The 23,871-nt window shown below is 36.3% G+C and overlaps 1 protein-coding gene across 3 annotated transcripts in view; it reads right to left on the reverse strand.

Annotated features, from left to right (window-relative positions):
* The window catches only part of CFTR (CF transmembrane conductance regulator), a 188,532-nt gene that overhangs the window by 114,813 nt on the left and 49,848 nt on the right, over positions 1-23,871 (reverse strand). For 2 of the 3 annotated variants that reach the window (XM_042248300.1, NM_001009781.1), the window contains 7 exon segments: positions 21,681-21,896; positions 17,862-17,951; positions 16,822-16,985; positions 15,594-15,719; positions 12,292-12,538; positions 10,860-10,952; positions 3,320-3,499 (listed from right to left, as the gene is read on the reverse strand). In XM_042248300.1, the coding sequence (XP_042104234.1) occupies positions 3,320-3,499; positions 10,860-10,952; positions 12,292-12,538; positions 15,594-15,719; positions 16,822-16,985; positions 17,862-17,951; positions 21,681-21,896 (1,116 nt within the window). 3 annotated transcript variants of the gene reach the window in all.

Here is a 23,871-nt window from a genome sequence, read left to right on the forward strand (position 1 = left end):
GACTGTAAGAATTCTTAAAGAAAACACTGAAGGATGTCCAAAAGAAAAGAAAAACAACTACCACTGTGTAAGAAAGCTTTTCTATATGAATCAAAATAAAATGAAAAAATAAATCACATTATAAAGAAAAAAAAAGACGGGCACAGAAAACAAAAGGAAAAAACGTCAAACTGAAGTAAATGTTTGCAAGTTATGTGACTCAAAGGAATAATTTACCTCTTGAGTGATATTAAAGTCAAAAAAGAAAAATAACAATGACTCACTAGAAAACAGTACAAAGTATACAGATATTTCACCAAAAATTAAAATAGAGGTGACCTTTAAACATATGATAGTTTTTACTTTATTCCTAATAAGAGAAATGCAAATTAGAAAAACACTGACATATGACTTTACCCAACACGACTGGAAAAAATTCAAATGTTAGATAACATATACTGGGGATGCTGTGGGGAAATAAACCTACAATCTACATGGACTGTAACACACATGCACAAATTGATGCAGCCTTCAGCAAAGAAAGTTTGGCAGATATACAGAAACACTAGTAGACGTGCTAAATGACATATATGCAATATTATTCATAGTGTCATTCTTCATATTAGCAAAATACTGGCAATAACCCAACTGTCAATCAATAGGTGATTCATTACATTACAAACATCCATCCAAACAATGAAATACTATGTGTAGAAGTATATACATTCAAAAAACTAACAAGAGTATCTGCCTGAATTGGGAGAAAGAATGGTGAAAAGTGGAAAATAAGCAGAGGAGAAAGAGAAGTGAGAGAAAATTTTTCAAATTTTTATGCATTTAAAATTTTAATTTTAACAAATAGTAATACCACCTAAAATATATTAGGAAGAAAGAAGGATGAAGAGATAGGCACTTTTGTGATACCTATTTCAGTAAATTTTAAAATTCTTACTGTATATGGAAAATATCCAAAATTCCTTCAGTTCAGGTGCTCAGTCGTGTCTGACTCTTTGAGACCCCATGGACTGCAGCACACCAGGCTTCCCTGTCCATCATCAAATTCCTTACTTCTACACATAATTTTTCTGTATAATTGAAACTGTAAGTATTATTTTTATATAGAGCAGATTTTTTAAACCCCAACAATGGAATGGATCTGATTACATATAAATATATACACACATATTACATGTATATATATATATACACACATACATATATGTATACACAACATATATATATATGTATACACAATATACAGGTTTGGATCTATATAAGGTTGGATCTATATCAAACACAAAGGTTAAATATATATTTAACAGTATTTATCTATATAAACATATAAATATATAATATTTATCAATATTTTGGTATTTTGAGAGATGCAAAGTTAAACTGAATTAATATGTATAAAATGCCAAATATTGATAAGACCCTGGTTTGTTCCCTGGGTCAGGAACATCCCCTGAAGTAGGAAATGGCAACCTGTTCCAGTCGTCTTGCTGAAAAATCCCATGGACAGAGGAGCCTGGTGGGCTACAGTCCATGGGGGTCACAAAAGAGTTGGACATGACTGAGTATGCATACACATACATATGTATACTGACTGAATAACATGCCATTATGTAACTACACCAAAATTTACCTATTATTAGATATTTAGGAGTTCTCCCAATTTGCGGCTATTGAAACAACATGATGAATATTTTTATATAAAAATCTCTGCAAACATACTAGGGTAAGTCATACAAATAGAATTGTTAATTGGTTATTTTTAAGGCTTTTAATACACAAATTACCAAACTGAGTGGTTCAGTATTTCTCTTGAAATGTGAGTATTTGCAATTATTCTACCTTATATTTTAGCTAGATCTGTTACCTAATAAGAGTATAAAATGCTCCATTCTTACTGCAATGAAAGGACATCCTCCTAGACTTAGTTGCCAAACTCTATTTCTCAGAGGGGTTTAATTATTCCTAAGGAACAACTGCCTCCATCTGACTCTGTCTTCATATCTACTTCTCAGAAGCTGTAACTCCAGCCAGCAATGATCTGCTCATCAATTCTTAATAGAGTTGCCTGAAATTTAATTGCTGGTTAAGTCCCATAATTTGTAATTCCAAAGCTGTTTGTTTACACCTTTCAAAGAAGTAATTTTAAACAAATAAAATTAATTTTAAAAAATTCAGTGAAACACAATTATTATCTTCTCATAAGCAATCATTCTCGGTCAAGTCATCTGTGATTTGTTTATTAGCAAATCCCCCTATGGTATCATTTTCTTTTAATAGTGAAAATTTCTAGTTATATAAGAAATAGACAGTGGCAATGCTCCTTCCTTCTTCCTTTTCTTTCATCAAAGTATTCTGAAGAGTTTTAATAGGACACTAAACTTTTTTTTGATGGACAGGGAGGCCTAGCATGCTGCAATTTATGGGGTCGCAAAGGCAATTTATGGGGTCGCAAAGAGTTAGACACGACTGAGCGACTGGACTGAACTGAACCTTGTTTAATTTTTCTAGAAAGTATTGTATCTAAAATTATAGTCAAGTGGGAATAAGAACCTCCTTTTAATAGACTTCCAAAGCAAATATCTATTATCCTTAAGTAGTCCATTTCAAAGCCAAGAGACCCTTGTTTATCTCTGATTCTATTCCTTCATGCCCTTTGAATGTATTTCCCAGATAAAGAGAACAAGTGTTTATCATTATCTGAACAATAGCTCAAATCATTCAATACTAACATAAAGTCTTATCCTGACAATGAAATTTGACCCTTTAGTTTTTTAACCTCTTAATTTTTGTCAGATGTATCTCCAAATATCCATGGTTTATAATTAAATGAGGTAGGGTGGAAGGCTGATCAGCACAGAATAAACACTCCTATGTATTGCCATCAAAAAACTATCCCACTCAATAATTTTCCCTCATAATAAATCATACGCAAGCCTGAGTCCATTCTCCAAAAAAATTCTGTGTCAACAAAATGGGGATCTTTTGCCCATGTGGTTACTAAAGTAAAATGTAAGCCATGACTTTCCTGGACCAGCTCTGAGAAAATGTCTTTTCCACAGATTGGCAAAAATGGATGCTTTACTTGTTCAACAAAGTTATTAAACGCTCACCATGTACGTGCATGACACTGTACTGAGTGATGCCCAAAATATAAATATATAAAAGAAAAAGTTAATGAAGATATCAGAAAGAAATGAAAGGCTAGAGGATGCTATCAGTCATAATTATACACGGTATCTAAATATTCTCCTTCTACAAACTAGAAGAAGAAAGGAGAAAAGCATGTCAGGTTAACATCTTCATGGTGAGGTATAAAACAGACTACCTTGCCTGCTCCCGTAGATCCAGCAACTGCCAACAACTGTCCTCTTTCTATCTTGAAACTGATATCTTTCAGGACAGGAGTACCAAGAAGTAAGTTACTGAAGAAGAGGCTGGTATCACAATTAGAAATTTTTCTATTGTTATTATTTTCTTTTGCTTTCTCAAATAATTTACTAAATCCCTGTAAAAAAGAAAAAAACACAGTAAATAAGAAGGTATGTTTCTCAGATATTTTCAATGTGTGTGTGCAGATGCAGTTGTGTCCGATTCTTTACAACCCAGTAGACTGCAGCCTGTCAGGCTCCTCTGTACATATAATTTTTCCAGGCAAGAATACTGCAGCAGGCTGCCATGTCCTTCTCCAGGAGATCTTCCTGCCCGGGGATCGAACCTGCATCCCTTGTGTCTTCTACATTGGCAGGCAGGTTCTTTACCAGCTGAGCCACCAGGGAAGCCCAATATTTTCAATAGCTATTTACATTATGTATTATTAGTTTGAAGAGTACATGGCACATGGTCCATACTTTATAGTACACAAGTTACATGATTTCTAGAGCACATGATCCAAAATATTTCAAAATTATAATTTCAATTGCTGATTGTTGCTCGCCATCAAATTTAATTAAAGATATCTAGCTATATATACAAAGGTATCTATCTCCTCTCCCATAGGCTGAACACATACATATAATCATTCAATCTTCAGCAGAGTAACATATATGAGGTAGACTTTATAAACTCTTTCATTCAAAGTTGTAAACTTTGACTCAGAGAAGTTAAGTAACTGAAGTCATTTAAGTAGTAGGTCTGAGTGAATTACAACCCAAATCGTCTAACTCTATCACCCTGGCACCTTACTCTAAGAAGCTCAAAGTATTTTAGTAGGTATTACTAAGCATAAATGTGATGATACTACCATTTGATTAGAATGAATTTCATTTTTGCAGAAGTGCTGGGAGAAGGAGTTCTTTTCTGAAAGCTCCCTGCTTCTGGACTGCCCTCTGGGATGTGTTAGAGTGCGTGCAGGCGCTTAGTCACTCAGTCGCGTCCAACCCATTTGTGACACCATGGACCGCAGCCCACCAGGCTCCTCTGTCCATGGGATTTGCCAGGCAAGAACACTGCATTGGGTAGTCATTCCCTTCTCCAGGGGATCTTCCCAACCCAAGGATCAAACCCAGGTCTCCTGCATTGCAGGCAGATTCTTCACCATCTGAGCAGTCTTCAAATCAGTTAATAGCACTGCAGGTGATCAGGAGGAAGGTAGTAGTTCACAGAGTTTTAAGAGAATGCATTTTCACAACCTCAACATCCCGAAGTACTCCTTCCTAAAGTTAATCGTCTGAGAATTTGCTTGCTCTTTGTCACTTCTCTTTCCTACTTTCTGCTTCTCCCCTCAGAGAAGAGGCAGCCTTCTCACCAGTCCTAAGTTTAGCTAGGCTGCCCTTTCCAGAGTGTAAAAAGCTCCATGAAACGAACATGGGGACCATAAGAGAATGATTTTCTCCTGAGAGGGGATCCCATAAAAGCAAAGCCAGAAATACTGAAGGAGGTAACATCGTGTTTCACCAGGTTTCAAAGTGATGGCACCTATGTGTCCTGTCATCTCAGAATCAGACTTAAGAGATGAACTGAAGAACAAGTTATTTTAATTAACTTATCATATCTAATTTTAGTAATTTAATAAATTAATACAAATTATTATCTGCATTTTAAAGTTACATTTTCCTGATATAAAGCAAGTAATATTTATCTGATTGACTTAGCAATGAGACCTGACTCTATAAATTCATTTATTTGCCATGAAATTGAAAGTACTGAAATGGCAGCTCCCAAGTTTTGACAAAAATCCATTTAACATATGAAGACACTATACAATAGACATTCTTTACCACCACTTAAACCTATGTTGAAAATTTATAAGTCAACTTAAAATGTATCAGAGGTATACAGATTTTCAGTACTATCAAAACTTTAGGGCGTACATAAGCAATTAAGGTTTAAGACTACTGCTTGAATTCTTATGAGATAGATGGCTAACATCTCTTTCAGTCATCAAATAACTAAAAGCAAAGTTTTAAGAAGTAGGCAATGGAAATTCTTCAAATGAGACAAAGGCATTTTTTATTCTATTATTAACTTATTTATCTAATAGATATTTATGGTGCATCACCTCTATATTAAAGACCATTTCAAAAGTCTTACATAGGAGGATAACAAATGGGCAGATATTAATATTGCAACGTGTTTAGTGCTACAATGGAAAACTCACACTAAGTCCTATAGGAGCACATTACATAAAGCAAGTCACTCAGTCTGGAGCTTGTCCAATTAATTAACCCAGTATTAGTCTATGAAGGATATAGGTGGTATTTCACAAAACCAAGAAATAGTATAGGCATTCCAGGAAGAAGGACCTGCATGCATGATGATTTAGGCTTAAAAGGACAATATACACCTCAGGAGTGGTGAGTGACTAGGTGAATGTGTATAGTAAGATGACAAAGGATATACTCGATAAACTGGGCAGTGCAGACTGTTAAGGGGCTCATGTTCCATGCTTAGAAATAGGACTTTTATCCAATAAACACTTGGACCAATGGAAGGTTGCTTTTACTTTAATTTACCTTAATTTTAACTCCTGATTACAGAAGTCAAAACTTACTTCAGAAAATTTGGAAAACAGATAAAAGTAGCAAGAAGAAAAGAGAAATCAGCGGTAGCCTTAACACTGAGAAGAAATCATGTTTAACATTTCAGTGAGATCCCTCCACTCCTTCGCATATATGTAAAATCATATATAATTTTACAGCATTAAGGAAAAATTATACATGAGCTTTGTGATCCTCTTTTTCTGACTTACAATATAAATCATAAATATTTTCACATACCATTAAACACTCTTTTTAATATAATTTGAAGTTGCAGGATAGTATTGAAGAGAATGGATAAACTAAAAATATTAATAGTTCTCATTTTTTATGTTATATGACTTTCTTTTTAACTTAATAATTCTGTAATGTGTGTACTTTGCTATAAATCTTGGAACAAACCTCTGGAGTATAAATTTCTACAAGGGAAATTTCCAGAGCAAAGGTACAGCAAACATTCCAAGTCTTTGGAAAAGCAGTTTCAAATTCTCTTCCATCGAGGTATGAGAGTGCTAGATTCCAGGAACCATCATCAACAATGTTGATTTCTGATTTGGGATTTATTTTGTTCTATTTTTTTCATGTTTTATAAGTGAAAATGGAATCTCAGTATTGATCTTATTCTTATTTATTTGATCCCTACTATAGCTGAACGCTTTCTGTGTTTACAAGCTCCCTGTAGTTGTGAGAGAAATGATTATGGTATCCTTTGTCTTTATTTCAGTATCTGTCTCATCTTCTCAACTAGCTGCATGTGAAGTGAAGCCACTTAGTCGTGTCTGACTCTTTGCAACCCCATGGACTGTAGCCTACCAGGCTCCTCCGTCCATGGAATTTTCCAGGCAAGAGTACTGGAGTGGGTTGCCATTTCCTTCTCCAGGAGAGCTTCCCAACCCAGGGATTGAACCTGGGTCTCCTGCATTGTAGGCAGACGCTTTACCATCTGAGCCACATAAATTATGACATTCTGAGCTTTAGGCTCCTGGACTGTTGAGGATCTTAAGTGAAATAATATAGATGAAAGTATCTTGTATACAGTAAAGCAGTAGTCCATTTTTTTTCATTAGACACAGGAGAGTGAGTAGAAAAAGCATTTAGAGTCAGACGCCTAGGCTGACTTTATGTCCTAACCAGTTGTATAATCTTGTTCTAGTTACTTAAATTCCCTAAAGCTCAGCTTCCTGATATATAAATAGAAATTGTTCCTACTCACAGGTGCGAAGTGAGGGAGGAGTCATATATAATTTATCAGGGACATGCCTCTTGAGTCACTGGTGAATGGTGAAATCACCAAATGAAGCAGAGAAGACACTGGAAGAAGTGGGTTTATGAAGCTTGGGAAGTGATGAATGTGAAGTGTTTGAGGACCTTGCAGGGAATTTGGAAATAATGTATGAAGTTCAGGAAAGGAACTGGGGCTGAAGACTTGCCTTTGAGAGTCATCAGCACATAGATGTCAGTTGAGCCTGGGTGAGTCACTCACAGAGAGCATGAAATACCAGGAGGCGGTGGGGACCCTGTGGCCGACCGCCTCTTAAGAGGCAGGCAGCCAAGACTGAGAAGTCATGGCTGGAATATAAGATTACATGGAAAGAGTGGCTCACTAAAGCTAAGTTAAATAAATATTTCAAAAGAACAGTTTTTAATGCATTGGTAAAGACAGAATCCAGATTGCAGAAGGCAAAAGTCAAAAGATGAGGAAGTAAGAACAGTTTTAATAGCAAAGGGAAGGAGAATGATAAGGCTTGGATGATGGGGTTCAGGGGGGCAAAAGTCAGAGAAGAAATTTCTTTAACTTGAAAATATTTAGATATTAAAAGAAGTCAGTTGAAAAAAAAAGGAATTGAGCTTCTAGAGAGAGAATAATTGCCAGCCCCATGTCCTGAGAAGATGAAGCAAGATAACAACAGTTCAGTTAAGGGCAGGGGGAAGCATACATCCTTCTCGTAGATAAGATAGGAGAAAATAATAATCTCAAGCGTGAAGAAAGAAGCTGTAAACATTCATACGTGATGCTCTATATTTTATAGCATCTATATATTTTCTCTCTATGTTACAGAAGTCAAGGCCATCTGCTGGGGGTGAGCAGATCCTGGGAGAGATTGGGAGTTTCAGGGAACTGGTAAAAATCTGGAATAGCTTTTAGGGAAATAGTAAATAAAATTAAGTAAAGACAAAAACATTTCCCAAGAAAGTTTACAGGCCCATTTGAAGTTGAAACAGTAACTGTATAAAACTTATAACTGACTAGAGTATTTGATTTTCCCAGATAGCATTCCCTTCATCAAAGCTGTCAAGTGAATGTCTTATAGCAAACGATTCAGTGAAAAGAAAAGGGGATTCTTTAGGGTTTTCTATGTAGAGGATCATGTCATCTGCAAACAGTGAGAGTTTTACTTCTTCTTTTCCAATTTGGATTGCTTTTATTTATTTTTCTGCTATAGCAACTATGGAGAACAGTGTGGAGATTCCTTAAAAACTGGAAATAGAACTGCCTTATGACCCAGCAAACCCACTGCTGGGCATACACACTGAGGAAACCAGAATTGAAAGAGACACATGTACCCCAATGTTCATCACAGCACTGTTTATATTAGCCAGGACATGGAAGCAACCTAGATGTCCATCAGCAGATGAATGGATAAGAAAGCTGTGGTACATATACACAATGGAGTATTACTCAGCCATTAAAAAGAATACATTTGAATCAGTTCTAATGAGGTGGATAAAACTGGAACTGATTATACAGAGTGAAGTAAGCCAGAAAGAAAAACACCAATACAGTATACTAATGCATATATATGGAATTTAGAAAGATGGTAACAATAACCCTGTATGCGAGACAGCAAAAAAGACACAGATGTATAGAACAGTCTTTTGGACTCTGTGGGAGAGGGAGAGGATGGGATGATTTGGGAGAATGGCACTGAAACATATATAACATCATATAAGAAACAAATCGCCAGTCCAGGTTCGATGCAGGATACAGGATGCTCGGGGCTGGTGCACTGGGATGACCCAGAGGGATGGTATGGGTATGGGGATGGTATGGAGGTGGGAGGGGGGTTCAGGATTGGGAACACATGTACACCTATGGTGGATTCATGTTGATGTATGGCAAAACCAATACAATATTGTAAAGTAAAAAAAAATAGTAATAGTAATAATAAAATAAAATCTAAAAAAAAGAAAAGGAGATTGAGGGTGCTGCTGTAGGAACAACTGAAGTGACTGATGGAAGTTAAACCAGGAGGAGTCCAAAAGGGAGAACTAAGGAGACTAGAAATCTTCATGAAATTGGAAGGCAGTAAAGGTGGGATTGAGAGACTGAGAGAGCTACGATTAGGAAATTCTAAACTGAGAAAGAGATTCCAGAACAGGACATTTCCAAAGTGGAGTGAGTCTCGGCACTCACCAAGCTCAGCATATGAGCATGAGAGGAAGCTTCTGAAGAAGTAACTGTAAATAGAAGTTCTGAGGACAATATTGGAAGGATTTCTCATGTGAGTGCTGAAGTCTTAGACACGATGAGAGAGGTTTAACCAGCACCACTGTCCTGGGTAAATACCATCAAGGAGTGTCCAGAATTTGCTAGGTGACGGTGAGAGTCTGGAGAATGAGGATACAGCCAGATGAAAGGCAATGGTTCAGGGAAAGGGTTGTAGACCACGACATTTGGTCCAAAACCTAGCTTCATCCCTTGCCTGGTACATGAGCTAAGCCAGGTCCTATAACCTTCCTAAGCCTCCATTCCCTTATCAGCAAAATGGAAATATTAAGATTACATCATAGGAATGTTTTAAGAAATAAGACAAAACATGTGAAGTGCTTATCTAGTACCTGGCACATAGTAAGGGCTCAAGCATGCTATCTATTTTATTAGATGAAAGGAGAATGAGATGGAGATTAGAAAAACAATTGTCTGTATCAATAAAATCCTTGCTTTTCTTTATGTCTAGAAGGGCATTTGAAATTCCTAAAATCAAAGAAGTAAAATCAATCTAATCCACACACTTCCCCATAATTTTTCTAGGCAGATAAAGAATTATTCTCTTACTTCTATCTTAAAAAAAGAATTACAGTGACGCCCTTAGGGTCAACTTACTTATATAAATAAAACCAGTTTAAGATATTGCGAAATATGTGGAAATAGGACATTGCTTTCATAATGCCTATGTTTACTCAACAGAAAAAAAGTGATAAGAAAAGAGGAACTCCATTGGTATTCTCTATAATCAAATATTAGTCCTTTAGAAGCTGAAAAATCATTAATAACATTTTTTCTGACCATGAGAAATGAGAATTTTTAATAGTGAATTAAAATAAGTGAAAATAGTAGAAAACAATCCATAAGTCTATCCCATATACATCTTTATGTTTATTGGTATCTGCAAAGCACGTTGGACTAGAACTTGAGATCACAGAGCGCAGCATTTACTGAGGAACTATTATGTGTATGGTACTATGCTGAATACTTCCCATAAGTTATCTCAGTCAATCTTCACAACAACCTTGCAAGGTATATATTAATATTCCCACTTTACAGATGGAGAACCAGAGGTTCCACAAAATTTAGTAACTTGCACTCGAAGTAAATGGTAGAACCAGTACTCAATTCCAGCTCAATTTGGCTCCAACACCTATGAGCACTGCATTACTTCCTAATTTATTATATGAAACAAATTACATGACTTAGAAAACCATGAAGAGGCCTGTCTGTCATATTTAATATTCCTGGGCCTCTACCTCTTAAACTACAAAATAAGTGGAGTGATTCCTCTCTCAGTTCTAAAATTCTATCATCATTCTAAGTTTATTGCCCATTAAGATGAAAACCAGAATCACAAATAAGAAAAGCTTAAATATTTAGAACAAACAAAAAATTCTGACCTCCTCCCAGAAGGCTGTTACATTCTCCATCACTACATCTGTAGTTGTTAAGTTATATTCCAATGTCTTATATTCTTGCTTTTGTAAGAAATCCTGTTTATAAAAGAAAGCAAAAACATATTATAGAACTAGGATAGTGTTAATACATTATTACATCTTTTTAAACTCTAATAAGTGCTACATTTTATATTTTATGAATTATATTAGAAATTTTTCCTAAAAAATAATTTTATACATGTTCTAAAGTTAATTGTCAAGTACTAGAATTTATTATAAATGCATTCTTTAAATATGTGACATTTTATAGAACTTATTTATACATTAAATTTTAACATACCACTGACTCATCCTTGTACTAGATGACATGTTAACCTTAGTAATGAATTTATAAAGCACACCTGAACTACTGACTGCCTCAATTCAACACTGAGAGAGAGAAACCTAGTATTTTCATCTTTATAGCATCCTCCTTTTATTAGGTCCATGGTCCACCATTGACAGACTCTGATAGCGGTTTAGTTGCTAGGTCTTGTCCCACTCTTGCGACCCCATGGACTGTAGCCTGCCAGGCTTCTCTGTCCATGGGATTTTCAGGCAAGAATTCTGGAATAGTTTTCCATTTCCTTCACCAGGGGAGTCTTCCTGACCCTGCGATCAAGCCCAAGTCTCTTGCACTGCAGGCAGATTCTTTACCGACTGAGGTACCAGGGAAGTCAAACTCTGGCCTGTGTTAAATAATGGCAGAACTACCTTAAAGTGGCTCACCCTTCACCCTCATCTTTTTAAACTTATGACACAGTGATTTATTTTCTGGATTAAATATTTAAATATATATCAAAACAGCATAATAAAACATTTTGAATTGTGTATTAATTCTAAAACTTGTAACCACATCCAAGTTCCTGGTGGTGATTCTGTTAGCTTGGCATAAATTGAGTCTAATTCCCTTAAGGACTTTAGAACTTCTCTTCAAAATTAACAGCTACGTCAGCATGCTGAGATTTTAAGGTAATTAATATGGCATACAATGTCATTCTCATCCATCATACTGTTCAGAAAACTACTTGGAAAAGTTTAAGGTAAACATTCTTAGCATTAGCTAGAAAATTTTATAACTTCCTGATGAACCTGCCACCATGATTTTGCACATTTGCCAAGTTCATTAGAACTATTGATTGATTACTTGAATAATAATCTCCAGAAAACAGTAACAATATTTTCTTCAATTTCTCTGACTAAAATCTCATGGGCTTTCATTTTATTTCACTAGGCTTTACAAGGCTCGTTGGACCACATATAGACATCAAGAGAGGAAATACTGTGCATCAGACAGGTCCAAGGCCAAGAATTCATCTCTAGAGAGTTCGCTCATGACAAAAGTTCTAAACTGTTCTAAATTCATTGAGTCAGAAGACCCATTTTGGTACACTACCTGTATTTTATTTATTGCTCCAAGAGAATCATACCAAGTTTGTACTGCCCAGGGGAACTGCCGAGTAACTGCCATGCGCAAAACAATGCAGAATGAGATGGTTGTGAATATTTTTCGAAGGATGATTCCTTTGAGCAGTGCATAAGGAAGCACAGATAAAAATACCACAAAGAACCCTGAGAAGAAGAAGGCTGAGCTATTGAGGTATCTCACATAGGCTGCCTTCCGGGTAAGTTTCAGTTCTGTTCTGAAAAAAACAAAAACAAAAACAAAAAAAGCAAATAGTAAGATTTGGGGTGCTTATATACTTTCCAAAATATCAGGCATCTTGGAATAAAAAATCCGCACATACACTCTCAAAAGCTTTCTCTCTGCTTTCTGATTCTGGTTCTACCCTAGATGAGCTATGTGATATTGAGCAAGTTATTTAACCTCTCTCGGCCTCAGTTATCTTTTCTAAAAGAGGGATGGATGACAATGAATATACCAGCATATAATACCTATAAATATTATTTTTAAATAATCTCAATAATTATATTATTTTTATATCTTCATTCACATCATTATTAATTTATAGATTAATGAAACTAGTAATTTTTTATTGCTTGGTGTTTTAAGTATTTAAGTACAGATGTGAGAATAATATTGAAAGACTTATAGAAGGAAAAGGCAATTCTGGGATTCCCTAATGGATTGTCAGCATTTTAGAAGTTCTGGATTGGCTTTGGAGAACCTTGAAAATAACATATGAGCCAAAGAGGAGTGGTTCTCAAGGCTTAGCACAAGTGAAAATTGCCTGAGAAACTTTTTAAAATGCAGTGTATCAAGATCACCATTCAGAGATACTGAGTCTGCAGTAGTCCTCCAGAATCTGCTTTTTAAAAAAGATTGCTGCCAGTAAATCTTGGAAAATTACAAGAGAATAGATATTGCATCCACCCTCTCTCCTTTCAGAATAATTATTTGCAATCATACTTTTTTTTAGTCTGAACTGAAAATGTGAACTATTTTTTCAACACAAACAGAAGAGGTTTAAATGCACCAACAGGCAGAAAGCAAGGGAGTACAGAGCTGGCAAGAACAGAGGACAATGCTTCCCCTTCAGCCTTCATCCCACTCTCACAGGATCGTCAAAACTGGAATCACTTGTGATCCTTCCATTCAGCTCTGGTGAGGGAAAGAGCAGAGATGAGACAGACAAGTAGAGCATGCTGGTGGGAGGGAGCGATAGCTGTGCCTGGCATTTGGGTGCTAGTTCCACATGCTTGTACAACTCAGAAAAGTTCTCATTCTCAAGTGGTAGAATGCAGATGAAATCTTTTTATCAAGTCTGAAAAAAAAATGTAATCCTCAGCACTCTGATGAAGAAAATGAAGTTCAGTGCTCCCAACCTACATTGTGATTCCCAGTCTAATGTGGTTTAGCTTACCTATTTTAATTATTTGGCATTAAAGGCAGATTATGATTTTGGAATCTAACTGGGGTGTGACTCAGCTCTGCTGGTTATAGCTATGCCATCTTAAGCAAGTTGCTCTTCCCTCTGTTCCTACAGAATCCACATCTACAGAAGAGAAAGGTAACATCTCCCTTGTGGAGTTGTCGCCACAATAAATGACAACACAGGAACTTGCACTTAGAACTTATGTGTCTCTCTAATCTTCAACTGAAAGAAGAATACTATTGGCTAGGCTTATATTTTCTTAATGCAAGAAAACACTGATTACCAAAATGTTAATAAATTTGTCAAACTATCATTGTATATTATAAACAGTTGAGGAAAATGAAGGAATGATACTACAAGAAAAGAATAACAGGCTCAAGAACATGTATTGATAGAAGAATCACCCAGAAAGCTGCTGCTAAGTCATGTCCAACTCTTCGCGACCCCATGGACTGCAGCCTGCCAGGCTCCTCTGCCCATAGGATTTTCCAAATAAGAGTACTGGAGTGGGTTGCCACTGCCTTACTCCCCATAATAACAACACAAACACTTTGAGTCATAAAAACATTTTATCTTATTATGATTACAAAAAAACTGAAAGTGGCTTTATTACCAGAGAGCAGTAAAGAAGCAGATTTTCAGGGAGCACTGCATAGCCTTTTACCCAGTTCATCAGTGACCCTTGAGAGCTAACTCAGTTGTTAAAGAGAAAAATTTCAACCAACTAAGCAGGATCTTTATGGATGTTTCCGGAAAGAAAATATAATTCCTTTCCTGGATTCGTCTTGAAAGGCATAATAAAAACAGGTGACCAATCATGTTTGGGCAATAAATAGTCTTTTACTCTTTCTATTTACATGGCAAAGGACTTACCATTTCAGCATCTTTTTTGTTGTTCCAATCACACACCTGCAGCTCAGTTACCACTGTCTACTGGACTCAGCAGCCTGAATCCCTGATAATCATACTCATATCATCTAAAACGGAACTCTTCTTTTTAGTATCTTTTCTTCCTATGAAACTCTCATGAGCTAATTCATTCTGAAATTATTTGCCCTTTAACAGAAGATCTATGCCCACTGAGTCTCCTAGAACCCTTTTTTAAATTGCAATTTGTAGAACATGGAACTTGACTAAAGAAAAATGGTCTTAGAGCTACAGAAATACCTTGGTTTATATCATGTCCAAAATTTTCTCAGCAACAGTATCCCAGTCTGTGCTGTATTTTTTGCTGGCTATAATCTTTACTAACCAGTGAAAGAAAGGTTATCTGAGGCAAAACAAGACCAGAGATCAAAATGGGTGCCAAGTACTGATTCTACTTCAGGTGGCGGCTTTTGATTTTTCAAGTGGAGGGTTTATAGAACACAATTTATAGATATTACCCTGGCATTGCTCTTAAGTAAAGGAAGAACAAACATATTTTAAACAAACAGAAGGGGTTTTTTTTGGTTTGCTTTTCATGAGCCATAACATATAAATTAAGGAAGTTGTAATACTAGATAATCATTTATGTGGTTCAGAGTTGTATCTTTTTTACTCGAGCAGTTCTATTTTAGGTTTCATTCAGTCTCTAGCATCATGATCATTAGTTTAGTCTATTAAGCAGCTATAAACACAAATAGGCAGTTCTTTTGTAAGATATCTGTGTAGCGCAAAAATAGCTCACCTATGTAAAATGACAGTCCCATGAAAATGACATTACACCACTAACACATGAATATTGATATAACTTAACACAACTATTTGGTTGTCAAAAATTTCAAATATGAGCTGAAGTCCACTGTGACATACTCATTTTAAATATATTAAACCTTAATTGACTAATTTAACTGATATTAACATTTTTGGAATGACTTACTGTCTTAGGTTTTCAATGATTTTTTCCATTGCTTCTTCCCAGCAGTATGCCTTAACTGATTGGATATTTTCAATCATTTCTGACGTTATCACCAGTCTTTCATTGATCTTTCCAGCTCTCTGATCTCTGTAAATTATTTCATCCACAAATCAAATACTTAGTAAAAATAAGTCAAACTGCCCACTAAGAACTGCCCAAGCTTTTAAGAAAAGCCACATTTCTTTTATTAAACAGATGTTTATTTTATTATCAAATACACAGTAACAAAAATAGTAAGTATCAATCAGTAAATGCCTCCCATGTGCAGACACATGTATTAGATGCATGTCATATACTATGCCTAATCCTCTGAGGGAGGTAATTATTTCATTTTAAAAACTGAAAAAAACAGAAACACAAAGGTTGAAGCAGCTTGACACAGGTCGTATGTCTAGTAAGGTGCAAAGTGGGATTCAAACTAAGAACTATTTGACTCCAAAATGTGAACACTTTCTATCATACTCTAGCTGGCAAACTCCAGAAGTCCTCTTTCATAAGCAGTGATTGGTATCACTGAATCATTTAGTAATAAAAGCCACTAAGGCTGTGCTGTGATAATTCATGAACCAGAGTAGAAAAAGCTTATGAACTTTACCTAAAATGTATGCTTTCCCTCCCATTCATATAACTGTTTTATCCATTGTACCTAAATCTCTGATGTGCAAAAAACCAAAATGGATGGTAACATACCTATAAAGAAATTCTATAGACTGGCAAGCTAAATAATGTACCATTGATATAGAAAGTATTATTTATATCAAGGTCCCCAACCTCCAGGATCTAATGTCTGATGATCTGAGGTGGAGCTGATACAATAATAACAGAAATGAAGTACACAATAAATGTAATGTGCTTGAATCATCCTGAAACCATCCCCTCCCCTGGTCCATGGAAAAATTGTCTTCCACGAAACCAGTCTCTGGTGCCAAAATGGTTGGGGACCGCTGATAACATTATGAAAATATGCCTTTTTGTGACACCTAGTAAGAAAATCATGGTTCAGTACATAGAGAAGTTCTGGTGGGCTAGTATGTCATACACTCTGCCTTATCCTCCTGACAGCCTAAGGGAGATGATTATTTCATTTCAAAGATGAAAAAACCAGAAACAGTGGCAGAAGCAGCTTGACGTAGGTCATATAACTAGTAAGAATGCAATCTGTGTTTCACACTATTTAAAGAGTTTCTACCTGTACTTCATCATCATTTTCCCTAACCCGGCTTGAAGAAGGGCGAGGACTACGAGGAAAGCAAGCCCACAGAAGGTGAAGGCCTGCAACAAGTCCCAGAGCAGCCCCATCAGCAGCGTCACTTGCAGAGGAGCAATCCACACAAAATGTGCCAGTGCAAGTCCCTGAAAAATAAAATCAAGGTGAAAACCATGGACATGTTATCCTCCACCCCAAAACAAAGAGAAAATCAAGAACAGGAGAAAGAAATCAAGCACAGTGAGCTCATACAATCATGGTTCTGAATGCACTAAAATCTAGGTATTCATTATATGGAGCACACAGCAATGTGCTTCCACAGAGACTAGGATTTCCCCCCAAACTAACTGCAAGTCACTGTGCCTTCTTCCAGTGGATATGTGTGGTGATTGGCTATCTTAAGTACCATGTCTGGAATTCTTTAAGTAACTTATTCCTCTGTGACTAAAGCAAGAGCCATGACATAGAACATGAAAGACAAGACTCTGCTGAATTTCAGTCTATACCATTGCACACCCCTATTATCCGACCAAATACTCAGAAAACATCATGCACACTCAATTCACAGTAAATTGCTTAGCACCTGCTGAGAGTTCGATAGCATGCTAAATACTAGAAATGCAAAGACAAATACCTTATGTATAAAATACATAATCTGTCCTCAAGGACCCTGAATTTTATTGTGACAGAAGACAGCCCTAAACAAGAATTTTTCAGAGTATCATACTCAGCCAAAGTAAATAACTGACTTAAAGCATTAAAATGAAACAAGATCTGATGAGGATTTAATTTTGAAAAAACACACCAAATAAAAAGCCAGCTGAGGTGCCCTTGAGTTGTCTGGTTCTGTGAGATACCAAAATGGCACTCTGCTACACAACTTAGCCTTCTCGGTTTTCAGAAATAGGGAAGCTAGGAATGCTTATGATGTAACCACTCATTAGTTTTCTGACCCAGAAAATCTTTGGGGTTGTATGATTTATAACAAAGGTGCATGAAAGAGTGAATCAGTAGGTACATACTTCATCAAATTTGTTCAGGTTGTTGGAAAGGAGACTAACAAGTTGTCCAATACTTATTTTATCCAGAACACGGCTTGATAGCTTCAAAGTCTAAAAGGAAATGGGAAGTTAAATGATGTTACTGCGCAGTAGACATGTTTATAAGCATGTTATAATACAGCTGAGGAATTGGGTAACTATGCATGCCTTTTTTAAGTAAACCTAATAAAATTATCTTATGTTCATCTAATTTAGTATCTTCTCAGATTTATAAATATTTCTCTTTACAACAAATATTATAATGGCATGCCTCTACTTACATTATTTAACAGTAGCTAGAGAGGGTTAACAATTGTTTCTAGTCCAAAATGGGAAAAATATTGTACTTAAATATTCATTTATATACTGCAGAGGTTTGCTTGTTGTTTTTTGGTTTGTTTGTTTGTTTTTATTACAGATGGAACTAAAGGCAAGTGAAATCTGAGATTAAAACCTTGGTCTCATAGGGAATTATATTCAATATCTTGTAATAGCCTATAGTGAAAAAGAATCAGGAAAAAAAAGATATATATATATATCTGCATCACTTTGCTGTATTCTTGAAACTAACATAATAATATAAGCCAATATATTCAATAAAATTTTTAAAAATAAAATCTTGGCCTTAAATTTTTCATGTACTCTATGGTGACTATTGAATAAAATTACAGTTAAAGTCAATACAAGTATATTATTAAAAAATTATTAATAATTGCTTGAAAGATTACATTAACAAAAAATTCTTAAATTTTACAATGAAAAATACATCCATATAGACAAAACAGGATTATTAAGCAGATAAATTAATTATTATTACGAGAGATCACAGGCACACTTCACCTACAAAATTTAATAAGAATTGGCTTTGACTGAAGAGCACCCATTTGACATTTGCTCCAACTGACTCTCTCACACATGTATTGAGCACTTAGATACAAATCACTGTATCCAGGGTTTCAGGGATTATTATTAGTTATTAAACAAAATTACTACCTCAAGACACCTAACAAATATATAACTAAATATGATAAACTAGTTAAAGGGAGTGGAATATAACAGGGTGGTTAAGAGCAAGTTCACATATCTGGTTATAAAAATCTGTAAATATTTCACTGAGGGAGAATTTAAGATGGTGTGGAATAATAGATAGTGTTTAGATAAGCACAGATGAAGAAACAATAAAGCAGTGAACTCCAAATGCTGTTAGAGTAGTATGTGGGGGGCAGGGTCCATTGAGCTAGGTGATACATGATTTAGTAACATACTCAGTCTCAGGCGACTTGAATTCTATAGTGCTTAACATGGAATGTACGTGCACAATACTCAGTGAATATCTATTCATTATATAGTTATCTTTCTCAAAATTCACAGGCAAAATTCAACCTAGTTTGCATTTAGATTCATTATTTAAAATCTAATTTGAATGTATCATGTTGCAGAGTTTGGAACAAAGAAGATGATGCTCTATGACAAAATCTATAATAATCTGGGAAGAATCAGTGGCTGCCTGCCACATGGGTGAAACTGGTCAGATAAGGCACTAGTTAACGTTAGTGACCAAACCACAGCTGCATGGAGATGCAATTGTATTCTTAGATGATGATGTCAATGCAGGTCAGTAGGTATGGCTAGAGGGGTAAAGCAAACTAGGTAAGAACACATATAAACAATGTTCAGAAAGGCCAGACATAGCTTCCAACTTTTCATTAATGTGTCCTGGGTTTGAAGGAACATATATTGCTGTATTTGTGCTAAACATAAGAACTAATCCACAAACTGAACAACTCTCTGCCCTCCCTTCCGCTTTAGCACCCAGTGCTTCATGTCTCTCTTTCTATGTAACACAATTTGACTTGCAACATTATTTCAGTACTTATGTTCTCTAGTAATCGGAAAACCCTTAACTTCAAGGGGGTAGCCCAGGTGGCACAGCGGTAAAGAATCTGCCTGCCAATGAAGAAGACATGAGATGTGGGTTTGATCCCTGGGTTGGGAAGATCCCCTAGATAGGAAATGGCAACCCACTTCAGTATTCTTGCCTGGAAAATTCCATGGACAGTGGAGTCTGGCAGGCCCATGGAGTTGGACACGACTTTAAGGATTGTGACTTTTCCAGTTTAGAAATTTTGAAGCAGTTCTTGCACAATGTTCAATACTTTTTAGGCCTTTAGTTTATCAAAATATTTTATTTATAAAATAGGAATAATATTTTCGACCATATAGAGTTTTGAGGAGGATCAAATGAAATGATATACCTAAATCACTTAGAAGTTTGTCATGAACATCAGTTATCATTATAATAATTGCTTTTATAAATACTTTTAAACTGGATTCAACTTTCTCTGATATGCATCTTGTCTAAATTCTATCTTCTAAATGATACCTAATAATTTATTCACTTATATAAAATTTCTGGATTGAGATAAGATTTTTATTGATTTATCACCCATGCTTTCCTAATGTACTTGTGAACTGATGAGATTGCAGCTGGGGTGATTTGGTTAAACTGTGGACTTGGTTTTTCACTTGGGCTTTTTAAACACTAATATATAACTATCAAGATTTTACAACACCACTGACCTTGCATGTATATTATGGAAATGTTAATGGGTTATTTGTAGAGGGAATGTCAGGCCCACAGCTCCTATAAGCCAAATATATAAAGTTTTTATATTTGGGGAAGAAGAAAGAGAAGAAGGGTAAAGAAAATAACCAAAATAACCAACAACTATCTATTAAAAAAAAAGAAATCTTTAATCTTGGCAAATCAAAGAGTCACACATAAATCAGGTTGGTGAAAGCACGTGTCACTGTGTCACTAAGATGACCTTAAAGTGTGTTTGTAAGGTAAGAAAGTCCTTTTTTTTTCCCACTGTGATGCATGGCATGCAGGGTCTCAGTTCCTCAACCAGGGATCAAACCCGGGCCCCACACAGTGGAAGTGCAGAATCTTAACCACTGGATCACCAGGGAAGGCCTGGTAAGACAGTCTTAATTTGAATCCATCCAAAGTATTGTTTAGCAACTTGAGCTTTTGACTTGACAATGCATACGGAAAAGTAGAAAAGGTTCTTATGGTTGCCATGTATGTGTTATTCCAAAATTTTTAATTTCCAAGACTTAGGATGACAAAAATCTAACTCAGAATAAGGCAGTGGATACTATCATTGTGTCATAACTAGTTAAAATTAGAGCTAAGTCATGTCCAACTCTTGTGATCCCACGAACTATAGCCTGCCAGGCTCCTCTGTCAATGGGATTCTCCAGGCAAGAATACTGGATTGGGTGGCCATTCCCTTCTTCACGGGTACTTCCCAAACCAGGAACTGAACCCATGTCTCCACATTGCAGGTAGATGCTTAACTGACTGAGCTATGGAGGAAGCCCCCATAACAAGTTAAGGTAGAATTATCAATTGCTTGGTTGTTCAATAACAATTACACACTATATTCTTGTTATTGCACATAAAGACACATAGCATTTTACCATAAGACGATATTTTATCGATGACTTTTATGCACACAGCAAGAATCATCTCAATAGGGAGCCATGGATTCCAAAAACTGATGATATGGAAAAAACAAAACTGAAGTCTAAAATACAGGCAGTTTACAGAATTACTCAATAATTACTAGTTGAAGGGAAGTATCAAGGAAAAATTAGAAATATTCATTATTGCTGCCATTTACTTCACAGCCCTACAAAACTGATTTTAGCATTTATCCCTTACTTGTACTAGTGTAGCATTTAAAACACGATGCTACTAACAAGTAGCATAAAGACTGTGCAAGGAAGTATTACCTTTTTATAAATCAAACTAAACATAGCTATTCTCATCTGCATTCCAATGTGATGGAGACCAAAAATGGCTGGGTGCAGGAGCAGCGTCCTCACAATAAAGAGAAGGCATAGGCCTATGCCTAAGTAAATGGCAATGGAGCGTTCCACCTTGTTATCTGGGTCATAGGAAGCTATGATTCTTCCCAGTAAGAGAGGCTGGACTGCTTTGGTGACTTCCTGCAGAAGATGGAAAACAGAAAAATGAAATTTTATTTTTCTTTCATAAAATGTCCTCACAATTTCAACACAAGCAGTTTCATCTTTACAGGAGGATTTAAAATGGGCTTACACAGCGGGCCATGCCATACGTGAAACTCTTGATGTCCTTTGTAATATCTTTACACTATGAAATAAGACTTATTTAGGTTTTAGCAAAAATCATTTGGAAACATTTATGTATGAGGTATTTTCTTTTTTTTTTTTTTTTTACTAAAAGTATATAGCAGCCATAAAGTAAAGGTGCAATTTCTGAAATAGTGTATTAATTGGTAACATCTACATTGCACTTAACAATTTATAAAATATTTTTCATTTGATTTTTATGACAACATCAGGAATCAAAGTAGGCATTATTAGTTTCACAGTGCAGATGAAAAAATTGAAGCCAAATAGACCAAGTGATTGACGTAATTTCAAAATAGAACTCTCAAAAGCACTTTGAGTGATAGAATGAACACCAGAATAAACAGCTTCTTGAGACAACCACATAAAGGGGAGCTGGCAACAGGAGGGAGGAACAAAAAGGCACTGGTGCTATTTACAGTCCAATGTTGTATCCTTCCCAGTCTGGGATAGGTGGTGACTTTAAGGAAGAAGTGTGTCAAAAAATTGCAGCCTCAGGCCAGTTTCCAACAATTCATCAAGGGCTCAAAGGTCTATGAGTTAACAAGAAAGAAAAGAAAGTGAAGTCTCTCAGTCGTGTCCGACTCTTTGCGACCCCATTGGACTGCAGCCCACCAGGCTCCTCTGTCCATGGGATTCTCCAGGCAAGAATACTGGAGTGGGTTGCCATTTCCTTCTCCAGGGATCTTCCCAACCCAGGGATACAATCCGGGTCTCCCGCATTGCAGGCTTTATCCTCTGAGCCACCAGGGAAGCACAGGATGACTTAACAAGGGAAGACCAAAGTTGTGTTTCCAAATCCACTTCACCTGATCCTCAACTGAACCACTGAATCAAACTCTTCATCAAATCATTACCACTTTGCCTGGATATGTAAGAACAGATTTGAACACATGGATTTGAATCCAGACGGTCTAAGTCTTAACCATCTTGCTAAATTGCCTTCAAAAGAAAAAGACATAATCCCTGTTTCATGGTGGTCTAGAGAAACGGGGATCTAAGGCTAAACCTTGCCTGGAAATAATGTTATGCTAATTGAGTCCATTTCAAATGTATATTTTCAACCAGACAGCCCCTCCCCCTATTTTGCCTAGCATTACTCTCCCTCAGCCCATAATTTGCTCCACTCACCCCCGTTTTCTACATTGTCTTTTCTAAACCTCAGTGCGCAACCCCATCAGCCCTCTCCTTCTCAATAGGTAAAGTGCTTTTCGATAACCACGTCACCCCCACAAGCTATAAGCCACAGTGCCATCATTGACTGACTACAGGCTTTGTGTAGCTACTCATTCAATACTTGGTATTCAGTACCACATTTCAAATTAACTATGTAGACCAAGCTTCTGAATGTAAGAAAAGGTTCGAACCTTTTAAAAAAGTTTCCAAACTAATCACAAACATGGACTATTAGAGTTCTCTCATCTCAGATAGCCACATTTTAATATGTTTGAATTGTACCAAACAGACAGGTACTAAAAAAAATAAACAACCAAACATGCTAACAACCTAACCCAGATAAACCAGGTAAATAGTTGGCCATATCTACTGAAGAGTCCATTTATCTTCCCAGGTGGCTCAGTGGTAAAGAAGCCACCTGCCAACGCAGGAGGCATAAGAGACGTTGAGAAGATCCCCTGGAGAAGGAAATGCAGCCCACTCCAGTATTCTTGCCTGGGAAATCCCATGGACAGAGGAGCCTGGTGGGCTGCAGTCCTTGGGGTCCCAAGAGAGACAGGACTTAGCAACTGAGTGCACATGCACACAGAAGAGTACCTTTTTTCTAAAAAGTAAATCAGTGCAGAAATTACTG

This window comes from Ovis aries, chromosome 4 (genome assembly GCF_016772045.2).
Source record: "Ovis aries strain OAR_USU_Benz2616 breed Rambouillet chromosome 4, ARS-UI_Ramb_v3.0, whole genome shotgun sequence".
Taxonomy (NCBI): domain Eukaryota; kingdom Metazoa; phylum Chordata; class Mammalia; order Artiodactyla; family Bovidae; genus Ovis; species Ovis aries.